This window comes from Eptatretus burgeri, chromosome 5 (assembly GCF_056783735.1).
Source record: "Eptatretus burgeri isolate ZD-2024b chromosome 5, Ebu_testis_v1, whole genome shotgun sequence".
NCBI classification, from domain to species: domain Eukaryota; kingdom Metazoa; phylum Chordata; class Myxini; order Myxiniformes; family Myxinidae; genus Eptatretus; species Eptatretus burgeri.
The window spans coordinates 13,663,856-13,676,355 of record NC_140965.1 but is presented as its reverse complement, the minus strand read 5'-3'; the positions used below and the strand labels follow the sequence as shown (position 1 = coordinate 13,676,355).

At 43.5% G+C, this 12,500-nt stretch overlaps 1 protein-coding gene across 8 annotated transcripts in view; it reads right to left on the bottom strand.

The window, feature by feature from the left end:
* LOC147025870 (SH3 and multiple ankyrin repeat domains protein 2-like) overlaps positions 1 to 12,500 on the bottom strand; it is a 545,479-nt gene that overhangs the window by 76,842 nt on the left and 456,137 nt on the right. For 6 of the 8 annotated variants that reach the window (XM_085880768.1, XM_085880767.1, XM_085880771.1 and 3 more), the window contains one exon: positions 11,882 to 11,905. The exons of the other annotated variants lie outside the window; for them this stretch is intronic. In XM_085880768.1, coding sequence (XP_085736894.1) covers positions 11,882 to 11,905 — 24 coding nt within the window. The remainder of the gene's footprint in view (positions 1 to 11,881; positions 11,906 to 12,500) is intronic. 8 annotated transcript variants of the gene reach the window in all.

The following is a 12,500-nucleotide window of genomic DNA, read 5'->3' as shown; positions in this document are numbered from 1 at the left end:
AGGTGTACACGGGGCACACATGCGATAAAGGCAGCCATGTCGAGCTGGCAGCCACAGCTGCAAACAAACAATGCCAGCTGGGACTGCCAGGTAAACCAGGAAATGGCATTGGGACAGAATTAACCAGTTACTGCAAAATAAAATTTCCTTTCCACCATCCATTGAACATAAACAAGCAGGACAGGTAAGTCTTTAAAACAGAACACGTGGCTTGCATGGAATTTTTACAATAAATATATGTAATGGAGGAAAATATGTATGTCCAGTATGTATGTATGTATGTATGTATGTATGTATCCACGTATCCATTGGGACCATACTCTGTGCAGAACGTTGGAGCTGCCTAAGCAGTCTCCTTGGCTATTGGGCACAATCCTGGACGGGTCGCTACTCCGACACAGGATACCAGCAAGCTGGTACTCATTTGTATGTATATATATATATGTATGTATGTATGTATGTGTATGTATACATGTGTGTATGTGTATGTATACGTGTGTGTATGTATATGTGTGTATGTATATGTGTGTGTGTGTATGTATGTATATGTGTATGTATATGTATGTATGTGTGTATGTGTGTATGTATATATGTGTATGTGTATGTGTGTATGTGTGTAGGTAAATGTGTGTGTGTGTATGTATATGTCTGTGCATGTATATGTGTGTGTATGTATATGTGTGCATGTGTGTGTATGTGTGCATGTGTGTGTATGTGTATGTGTGTATGTATATGTGTGTGTATGTATATGTGTGAGTGTGTGTGTGTGTGTGTGTGTGTGTGTGTGTGTGTGTGTGTGTGTGTGTGTGTGTGTGTGTGTGTGTGTGTGTGTGTGTGTGTGTGTGTGTGTATATACATATATATATATATATATATATGTATATATATATATATATGTGTATGTATATGTGTGTGTATGTATATGTGTGTGTATGTATATGTGTGTGTATGTATATGTGTGTATATGTATATACGTGTATGTGTGTATGTAAATGTATGTATATGTGTGGATGTGTGTGTGTATGTATGTATATGTATGTATTAGGGTTGTCCTTACTGGTACACATAAACCAAAAAGAGGACTTTCTCAAGGTGCTTTTTCCTAAAATGGTTCGTATTAATAAGAAAAGTATTGTTACCAAATATGGTTCATGTACGGCTTTATTAACCACCGCCACACAGGGTGTGAAAAATTCCAGTCTGAATCTATGAATTATAGTATTGTGGCTGTTTGACAGTTAATTGCAAAATGAAACAAGAATCCTTCCTGTTGAGTTGCTGCACTCCTAAGGCCTTAGCTATTTTATAACTTGGTTTACGTAGTTCTTCAGCTAAAATGTAGGGTCGGTAGGTCGAAATATAGATATCATTTCAATTTTTAGACATTATATATTTTAATGATTTTTTTCCGGATGTTCCATGGAAAAGACAAGGGAAGGTGGGGGGGGGGGGTGGGTATAAATCCCAGACCAGGAGGATCTAAGAAAACATTGAAGATGGAAGACCATTCAAATGCAGGATGCCCATGTTCACTGTATCATCTGATGTGAAAAACAATAAAGGATTAAAACTTGTTTTTACAATATAGTCTGGCATGTTTTTCTTATAGAAACCTGTTGGATCATCAAACAAATGGAACCAATGCTGAGAAAATTACTGTCCAAGTCGTAGATGTGTGCGTGCACACGAGTACATAGTGCTGGATATGATTTAAATAAAGGTGTCTACGAGAAGTCAACACGCTCAAAACGGTCAATCAGAGGCATAACCAGCTCTTACTTTTCAGTGGGCATCTGATCGTACAGTCTCCCCATCCCCATGAGCACATCAAAGGCTGATTTCTGATCCGTTGAAAGCTGAATAACAGCATCTTGCAGGGAAACTTTGACGTACTTGGCACCGAAATCTTTCAATACGAAGAGGTGTACAACTTTCAATGGAAACAAAATCGGCACGATCGAGAGTAGCCTGCGAATCATCCCTGCTGCTGCACTGAAATGATGCAATCGTTCGGCCAGAATATTCGTCGTCAATATGTTGCGTAATTAAATCACCAATACAGTCACTCAAATTTATACCGCTGACATACTTCTGTACAATTACCTTCGCCCCAGAAACCACAGTCAATCTGAACCACGCTGGCCACTGCTCAGACGCCATGAACGAAAACTACTGCGCAGCTCGACTGCACAGTTTGGTTAAAGATGACTCAGCATTTTGGCGCGCACGCACAAAATTATATTTTGAAAATAAATGCCGACGTTTACATTTCAGGTTTTGAAACTTTTGCACCTTCGGCGGAAAATGTATAAATATAAAAGGCTAAAAATGTGTTTTATATTTATATTTCATTTCGGCAAATATACCTTCGGCGGATCGGTAAACCAAGTTTTTTTTTTTTTGTATACCTTGGTCGAGGCTCGTATGAGAGCGAACACACAACTCACAGCAAGGAGGCATGAGACAAGAGGGGCGGGAGTGGAAGGGACAAAACAGTGGGGAACAGACACATTAGTTGAACTGTGGAAGGGAGAGGGATGGGGATGGGACGGGGAACATGGCGAAGAGAAGATGGACATTTCAGGGACTTTCAGTAAGGAAAGCAGAAGAAATGAAGGAAGAGGGCTTGGGTGGATTATCGGGGGTAGAAAAGATCGAGGATTTGGATGGGGGAAGATAAGAGGTGGTGGTGAACAGCTGTTTTGAAAGCCTGGAGGGAAGAATGGGAAAGAATAGAGTGAGGAAGTTTATTCCAAAGGCGGGAAAAAAGAGGAATGAAAGAGTGAAGATGAGCAGTGATTCGTGATTTTGGTAGTTTTACCAGAAGGGGGTTGTTGGCGGACCTTGAGCGCCCTGTGGAAATGTGGTGGGGACAAATCGCAGAGAGAGCAGGGGGGCAAGGCTGGAGAGGAGTCGGTAGAAGACAGAAAGACCATCGACCAACCTGCGGTGATTGAGTGAGAGGCCCAAAGACTCAGCTTCATTGCGGGAGATGCCGATGATCTTAAATGCCCTGGTTTCGACAGCGTGAAGCCGAGAAAGGTGGGAGGCAGGAGCACCAGCCCAGAGGGGAGAGCAGTACTCCATCAGGCTATGGACAAAAGCTTTGTAAGTGGTCAGGAGCTCAATAGGGCCGAGGAAGGACTTAGCACGACGGAGGATTCCCAGTCGGCGACTGGCTTTTGAGGCGAGGTTGGAAATGTGACTTTCCCAGGAAAGGTCATGGCAGGTAGTGAGACCTAGAAGCTTGAAAGAAAAGACTTCTTCCAGAGGATTGTTGAGAAAGTGGATGGGGGGGTTTTGTAAACGGTCCTTTCGAAGAGACATAGTGAGAGTGTGAGATTTGTCTGGATTGAAAGACATGTTCCACGTGTTGGACCAGTTTGTGCTTTTAACCAGATCTGCAGTGAGTGAAGAAGCTGCTGCTTGCCGGTCTGAGGGATGACAGATGGTACGGCAGAGGGTGGAGTCGTCGGCAAAGAGAAATAGAGGATTTTCCAGAGAGTCTGAGAGATCATTGATGAAAACCAGAAAAAGAACAGGGCCCAGAACGCTACCTTGAGGAACTCCAGCCTGCACAGGAAGAGGGGATGAAAGAACTCCATTTAGGGCCACACGTTGGCTGCGACAGGAGAGGAAGTCTGCGAGCCATGAGTGGAGATGGCCTTGAATACCATGGGAAGAGAGTTTGGTGAGTAGGGCAGGGTGCCAGACTGTGTCAAAAGCACGTGATATATCCAGGGATACGGCTCGGATTTCCTGTCTGGCATTGAGGACCTCCATCCATTGATGGGAGAGCAGAAGCAGCATATCCAGGGTAGAGTGACCTGGTCTGAAACCAAATTGATGATTGGAAATCAAGCCATTGGAGAAGAGGAAGGATTTCATATCTGAGGCGATGATGGATTCCATCACCTTGCTGATGATTGGGAGAAGGCTGATTGGTCTGTAGTTATAGGGATCTGTTTTTGCACCTTTTTTATGCAGGGCAGTGATGTTAGCAGATTTCCAAGCAGATGACAGATGACCTTGGGCAAATGAGAGGGTGAATAGAACAGAGAGAGAGTGAGCAAGAGCAGAAGAGCAGGCTTTGAGGACACGTGGGCTGATGCCGTCTGGACCAGTTGCAGAATCTGACTCGAGGTTTGAAAGCAAGCTCTCCACCTTGTCAGGAGAAAAGGATACAGAGTCCAGGGACAGTTGGGTGCGACTGGGTAAAGTGGGTAGAGATAGTGATGGGTTTAGGACACAAGATTTAGCTGCAAACACCGAGTTTAGACATTCAGCTTTATCACGTGTGGAATCAGCAGTGCGGCCATTTGAGGTAAGGGAGGGATGGAGGGGGAACATACACCAGAAACAGATTTGATTAAACGCCACCAGGATTTTGAGGAGGGAGAGAGGTTTGAGAGTTCAGACTTGAGATGAGAAAGATGTTGTTTTCTGGCTCTCCTGAGGGTAGATACACACTTGTTCCGAGTTTTGTGGAAAGAACTGAGATTGCCCTCAGTTGGGTTTGCTTTCCATGAGGCAAAGGCAAGTTGTTTCAGGACAACTGCCTCGCCACAAGCTTCAGTAAACCAAGGGCGGGAGGAAGGGTAAGACAACTGAACACGAGAGGGGATAAATCTGTGCATGAGGGAGAGCAAGTTTCTTTGAAAGAATTCCCAGGATGAGTTGATGTTTGAGAAAGTAGTGATAGGAGACCAGTCTGTCAGTTTGATGGCTGCTCGGAGACCCTGCCAGTCGGCTTGAGTGAAATGCCAGACTCGACGGCGGTGAGGTGGTTCTCTGATAACAGCCAGAGAGATGTCCACTTTGACAAGGACGTGGTCAGAAGAACCAATTGGAGCGAAGGAAGAGCAGCAGATATTGTCAGGGAAATTTGTCAAAATCAGATCCAGAAGGGATGGAGTACCATTGGTTGAGATCCGGGTCGGGAAGTTGACCGATTGAGTCAGTCCCAATGAGTCACAGAAAGCTTTTGCTGAAGTGCCATGGCAGGTGAGAGAGGTACCCACACCGAGCCAACTGGCGTGATGACAATTGAAGTCACCACATAAGAGGAAGAGAGAGTTTGGATGAGAAGATAGAAGATGGTCCATGTTTTCGGATAGTGAGGTGTAGATGGAGTCATCACTGTTCGGTGGACGGTACAGTACACATATAAACATGAGGTGGGAGTGGAGGGGAAGCCGAAGCCAGAGGTATTCCTGGGGGTGTGGGGGAGTGAGAGCAGTGCATGGAGAGTGAGGAATAGAGTCTTTGATGAAGAGAGCAACACCTCCACCAGGACGAGGCTCAGGTCTGTCATACCGTAAGAGGGAGTAGCTAGGGAGAGATACTTGGGAGTCAGACACGTCTTGGGAGAGGAAAGTTTCTGTTAGGCAGATAATGTCTGGTTTGTCAGTGGCAACCTGTATGGAAAGATCTGAAAGGTTTGAGCGAAGGCCCCGGATATTTGAGGTCCACACTTTTAATGAAGTAGGACAAGGGACGAGGGGGGCAGGTAAGGAGGGTTGCTGAAGGAGTGCGGGGTATTGCAGAACAGCGAGGGGAGGGGCCGAATGAGGAGGAGAAAAGGCTCTGTGGTGCTGGGGGAGAGGGGGGACAAGAGACAAGGAAGAAGGCAGTTGAGGATTTGAGGAGGTGGAGTGAAGAGATGGAGGTGAGAGGGCAGTGGAGGGAGGCAGGTTGGTGGATTAGAGGGGGGCAACTTTGAGAAGGAAGAGTGAGGGGATGAAAGGTGGGAGAAAGGTGAGGGGGGATTTTTGAGAGAGGTGAGAGGGAGGCTTGGAGGGAGAAGAGTGGGATGGTTGCTTTGAGAGTGAGAGTGAGGGGTGAGGGGTGAGGGGGGTGAGTTGGCACTGAAGTTGGAAAAAAAGAATGTTTGATGGAAAGCAAGCATCCATGGCAAACTGTGGTTTTTAAAAGTTTTAGGTCAGAGATGCGATTTAACACAATTCTTGATGGATGCAATGAAGGCGAATTCAGAGCATGGAGAGAAGAAGCGCTGTAATAGTTGGATTTTTTAGGCAAGGAATGAAGGAGAGGTCGAAATGAGAGCAGTCTGTTAAAATAGCAGAAGAGTAGTGCATTGTGAAACAGTAAAGAGTACCACATGTGTGAGAGAGGAAGATGAAGCATTATAAGATCGTTTTTGTAGTTAAAAATAATGTATGAGAGAGTTCAACAGATTAGGTCATGGAAGTGTAAAAAAAAAAAAAAAAAAAAAAAATCGAGGAAGAAGACGAGGAGGAGGTTAAGAGGAAGAAGAAGAAGCAGAATCGGGAGAAGGTGAGCGTGTTGTTGTTGTTGTTGTTGGGTATATATATATATATATATATATATATATATATTTTGTTGTTGTTAATGTTAATATATGAGAGAGTTCAACAGATTAGGTCATGGAAGTGTTAAAAAAAAAAAAAAAAAAAAAAAAATCGAGGAAGAAGACGAGGAGGAAGTTAAGAGGAAGAAGAAGAAGCAGAATCGGGAGAAGGTGAGCGTGTTGTTGTTGTTGTAGGGTATTTTTTTTTTTTTTGAGATAAGAAAGATTAGTTGGGAGAATGGGGGATGTTTGGAAAGTGGGAAGGATCAAAATTGAAGGTAATGGGGAGGATAGAAATTGAAGGTAATGGGGAGAAAAAACAAACAAAAAAAAAAACCATCGAACACCGAGTGGAACCGGTAGGCCTCAAGCCTAGGCCTAGGCCTCAAGCACAGGTAAGAACGTCGCCAAAAATACTCACAAAATAGCACGATTTTTGAAACAAAACCGAACTAGCAACACACAGTAACATGTAGGTGAGAAAATTAAACAGTTAAAACGGGACAAATAACAACCGGAAACTTAGCTTTGAGAACGTCAGCAGGGAGCCCCAAAGGAGACCTCTCGCTGCTCTAAAACCGGAACCGGAAGTCAAGTTCTAAGTAACTAACTAACTAAAATAACTAAGGCCTAAGTGCGTAAAAATATTGTTTCTGCAGTGAAGAGGTTTATATTAACCTCAAAAACATCACCAAGCTGAGATATAAACCCACAACTCTGTACAGTTCAGTCACAGTTTGACGTCATGGCACAAGACAACAGGGGTCGTGTGACAGTGGTAAAATCGGTTGAAATCAAATGAAACTTCAGTCAATTTTTTTTTCTTCCCAAGTGGAACCAAAAAATAAAAAAAGCACATTTGAAAAGTTGAAGTTTGTATTTTAGGACCACCCTATTATGTGTGTGTATGTGTATGTGTATGTGTATGTGTATGTGTATGTGTATGTGTATGTGTATGTGTATGTGTATGTGTATGTGTATGTGTATGTGTATGTGTATGTGTATGTGTATGTGTATGTGTATGTGTATGTGTGTATGTGTATGTGTGTGTATGTGTGTATGTGTATGTGTGTGTATGTGTGTGTATGTATGTGTGTGTATGTATGTGTGTGTGTGTGTGTGTGTGTGTGTGTGTGTGTGTGTGTGTGTGTGTGTGTGTGTGTGTGTGTGTGTGCGTGTGCGTGTGCGTGTGCGTGTGCGTGTGCGTGTATATGTGTATTGTACATGTATGTATGTGTGTAAATATATATATATATATATATATGTATGAATGTATATGTATGAATGTATATGTATGAATGTATATGTATGAATGTATATGTATGAATGTATGTATGTGTGGATGTATGTATGTGTGGATGTATGTATGTGTGTATGTATGTATGTGTGTATATGTGTGCATGTGTATGTGTGTATATGTATGTATGTATGTATGTGTATGTATGTATGTATGTATCATGTATCTCTCCGAGAGGATTTGACCAAGGAAGCGGTATGTTGCCTATACACCACCCGAATAAAGGGATGAGTCAGAAGAACGTGTTGCACGCTGGGAACAAGATCGCCTGTACAGCGGGTACTCTGCCATGGTATTAATAATCACCAAGATAAGAACATGACCCCCTTGCCGTGAGGGAGCGGGTCATTCGAGCACAAATAAATGATAAAATCTTGTCGTCATCTACAAACGGGCACAGCTTGGTGACAATTTATCCTGTTTAACGAGTCAGCGATGCTCTGTATTAAATGTATGGTTGTGATGCTTTTTTCATGCCAGAAGTGATGTAACGTCACTGATTTGCAAGTAGAACAGGTAGAGCCGAGGGCCTGACTCACCAAACAGAAACAGAAACAATTGGCTCAGGGCATGTTAATCTTGCACAGAAAAAAAACAACAAATCACCATGAGCAAAACTCAATTGCTCCACTTAAATCCACAAGGTCTATAACTGTAACCTTCCCTCACCATCCAGGTGTCTCACCATCCAGGTGTGGCAAAAATTATCTGTATGAATCTACCCACTCCTGCAAAAGCAGAGACTATGCTCGGCTTTGTAAAGCATGAATGGGAAAATTCTCGCACAAAACCTCACCAAGTCGCTTCCTTTTACTCACCCTCAAACTATGCGTCTTAAAAATCTCCACGCTTGGTTAAAACAAAGGCCTTGCCTGAGTTCCATCCTTAGTCATGATCATGAACATGAAAGTGAAATTTCCTTGAACTCTCCCTTTTCCCAACGACGTCGTCAACGTAACCACACTTGATGCCAAATCAGGCTACGATTGCAGACAGATCTTTGTACAATTGTCCATACCTATTTATATATGCAAATACGGCTGAATTATGGACCCCCAGCCCAGCTCCCCCTCCTCGTCCTGCCACATACTATTACAAGTTACCACCATTAATTATTTGCTCCAGGGTCTTACACCATGAGATATATTAGATGATAAGGGGAATTCCATTTCCAACTCCTTCGTTTACTTCTCAGAGGGTCATCTTAAAGGTCTGGTCACCCCATTTGTCACTTTTTAAGTAAAATGTCGAGATGATCACCAAACGACACGCACCTACACCATCTCATTATTCACTGACATGTCTGGTAAATTTCTTACACAACTTGTTTTGGTTCAGGAATTAAAATAATTGCTTATCCTATCAAAGACGAGGCCATGGTAGAAGCTTTCAGTGAAGGAGACCTCCAAAACTCTTGTCCAAGTTGGTGATGATACAGAATAACAAAATGCACACGAAATCCACCAATAAATTTTGGCAATTCCTCTCAACACCCGGACACATTTGATAACTGTTTAGCGAGGGGCCATCACCCTTTCAGGAAGGAATAAAGGATGTACACGATGAACCGTGTTCAGGCAGGCCATCTGCCTGACGATGTGAGGACGACGTTGCTGTTATTAACAAACTCCCGTTTGAAGCTTGGTGCTTCACAATTCCGTAACTTTTAAAAGAGTCTGGAACACCCGAGTCAATTGTGCATCGCATCGTCACCGAGGATCTTGTCGGGGGTGGGGTGTAGTGGAAGAAAGGTGATGGCAAGAGTGCAACACATCTTCACCGAGGAGGAGAAACTGAAACGCTCTCTGAGTGTCAATGACGTGGCAACACTTCAGTGGAGCGTGCCGTTGCTGGAGAAGAAATCTGGAGTGATAATTATGAATCAGAAATGAATTGTCCTTCAGTAAAGTGGAAAGGGCCAACTTCTCCGCATTGGAGAAATGCCAAAACACCAGAAAAGGGAACATCGAGGAATTTCACCATCCGTGTTAAGACCATCATAGACTTTTTCTTACAAGGTGCAGCAGTGAATGGAGACTACCACCACATGGTTGTGTGCAATCATGAGAGACCTTCAGTGCACAAAAAGCGTCCTACTCTTCTGGGTGACACCATCCTCCTCCAGGAGGATGCTGTGCAGCACATGTGTGAAAGGCAATGCTTGCAACCCACGATTAATCCTGGGGGTAGGAGGTTTTGTCTCATTCAGTATATTCATCCGATTTAGGTCCACAAGAGCCCAACAGGATGGGGCAGAGGTTGGGCGCTTACTTTTGAGCTGTCGAGCCTGGGTTCAGTTCCTGATCCGATTATAAACTGTCGGGCTGCTGCTTTGCAGGCAAGGTGTTGCATCATAGAGCGTGCTGTTCCTCGGACAGATCAGCTGGGTGTCCTGTTTGCCAGTATTATCTGGTAGACGTTAAAGATCCTACGGTGTCTTTCATGAAACGTGAAATGAAATTTCATGAAATGAAAGGCAAGTCATCTCCAGCACCAAAAAACAAATGACAAATTCCTGCTGAAATCACCTTCAGTTGAACGTCAGGCCTGGTTAGCCAGTTTGTGAAGTTATCTTTCCTTTCTCTGGCTGACCCCCGTAAGAAGGTGGGGGATAAATGGAGCTGTAGTAGTTGCAGTTGTATTAGCAGCCACAGGATTTGCACTTGTTCCTGAAAATGAAAAGTGAGATTAGGGGATGATGTTTTACATCCCACAGATTAAGGGAATTTCAGAAGGATGCCCTCTGTGCTGGTGTCAAAAAGTTGGTTGACCACTGGATGAATCGACGAGGATGTACCTAGTGTCAAATAATGTCCCCCCGCTCGTTCTGCCATTTGTAATCCTGGCTCATGATGTGGGGAATTCAGGAAGCACAATGGAGGGGGAACTACTTATATTTCTGAAACTGCCCAGCATTGAGCAAACGGAGAGGACGAGCAATACCTTTGATCAATACAGTACTTCGATTTTGGATTTACTCCGGCAGCCCATGGATTATTCCTGCATCCTACCATTTCATTCATGAGGCCGGGTTTAAATAGATACTTCAAGCATAAAAGGCAATACGAGGACAAATGGACACTTAAAAAAAAATTCAGTAATTCGCTCTTTATAGCAAATCAAACACTCTGTTCTACCTTTTCCTCCTTTCCCACTCTCACTTGATGATCAGTAAATTATACGACAACCACCTTGTGCTGCATCCAACACTTCTTCCATTAGCCTTAATGAACACACGACCGTGCAAACTCGGGTGATGTGAAGAGTCCAGTGGTCTGAGAGAGCTCCTGCAACCAAAGACGTAGGTTAGAGTCCCACTTCCTGTTATTAGTTCCCTACCAGCTTCACCGGAGGGGACTATAGCTTTGCTCTCCGTCTATCCCACCTGTGGTTTTTTCCCCATACCCTTTAATATAATCAACTGAAACTTGGTACATGGATCTATTATGATAAGTTACAGAACAAGTTCGAGTTTCAGGGTGTTTCGTCAATTTTTCACAAAGTTGTATCCTTTTTGGACTTTAAGTATCAGATAGGTAGGGGACTTGTAGTGCAAAGCAATTCTTGCTCTTGTTATATTGCTTATGCAGTCGTTTCTTGACGTCCTTGAGCTTCTTTTTTCTGAGCATTAGTCGATAACAATAAAACTGGAATATGTCGCAAGACACGTTTATAGCGCACCCGGGTCCGATTCCAAAAACGTTGTGTTCTGTTTACGACGTCACCCGTGATCTCATCCACTGCCAAAACAAGCACAATGAAAACGACCATGTTGAGCGGATAATCCAGATACTTTAGGGATGGCCAATCCTTTTGGATTTGAGCTTGCTCAATCAGCATGTCCACCAAGAGCAACGGCAACCTGACTCCACCCGAGTGCTAAACATCAAGCCAGATGCAAAAGCAGCCGGCTTCGCTTGTACGTTGCACAGAAATAGTCTATCGTGTGTGGTTGTACCAAAAGGTGAACGTTGACCTAAAACTGCAACACCAGATTGTTATCCCCAAAAGGTTGCGCGTTGCATGGCTCAGTGACAAAGCAAGTTTGGACTTGCCTCGCTATGGTTTCCATTCAACAAGCATGAAGTCATTGCCTTTCTTAAAGAGCAAGGTTCAGTAAGGGAGACGAACAGCCGTAGAAAAAACAAAATATGGCAAATTAGCTCAGGCAAGCAGCCATTCCAACGCTGTTAATCGTCACAGGAATGAGAGTCCACTGCATGAAAAACAAGGGAAGGGTAAATGTGACTTACCCGGCCTCTTGCTCTTCGTCGAGCCTTTTTCGTGAAGGAAGAGCAAGGAAGGGAAGCAGCAGGAACAGAAAGGAAGAAGAAGAAGGAGGAAAAGAAAAAGCAAGCTTTGCAAGAACCGGACATAAACAAGAGAACATGTGAAGAAAGTATACAAATTAACCATTGTAAAAGTATCGGTGCAGGTATACTCACACCTTATATGCATGTCACATATTGATTACAGGTGAAATTTGACTACATTTACAAAGAACCCTCTCCTTGCATGAGAAAGCAAATACATTCAACGTGCGTAGGGACTGTAGCACCATCACGGCTCCCCTCCAGGTTGAGTGGAAACAAACTGTGGAAATGACTGACTAGCACATGATGTCAAAGTTCGAAGTTCACTGGTTAATTAAAAGTTGCTACACTAGTTCTTACTCCACAACTGGCAAGATATTTTGACTCTAAGTATGTTAAATCAGCAGAATTTAAAAAAGAACAAAAAGGTGCACAATAAGTGAGATCTCAACGCGGTCAAAAGGAATTTTCGATGTTCTCTGGTATTCAACAAAATGGCTCCTTTGGTAAATGAGACTTCGTGGGGATTCCCAAGTTTTTTAAATTGCGAGAGGGGCTA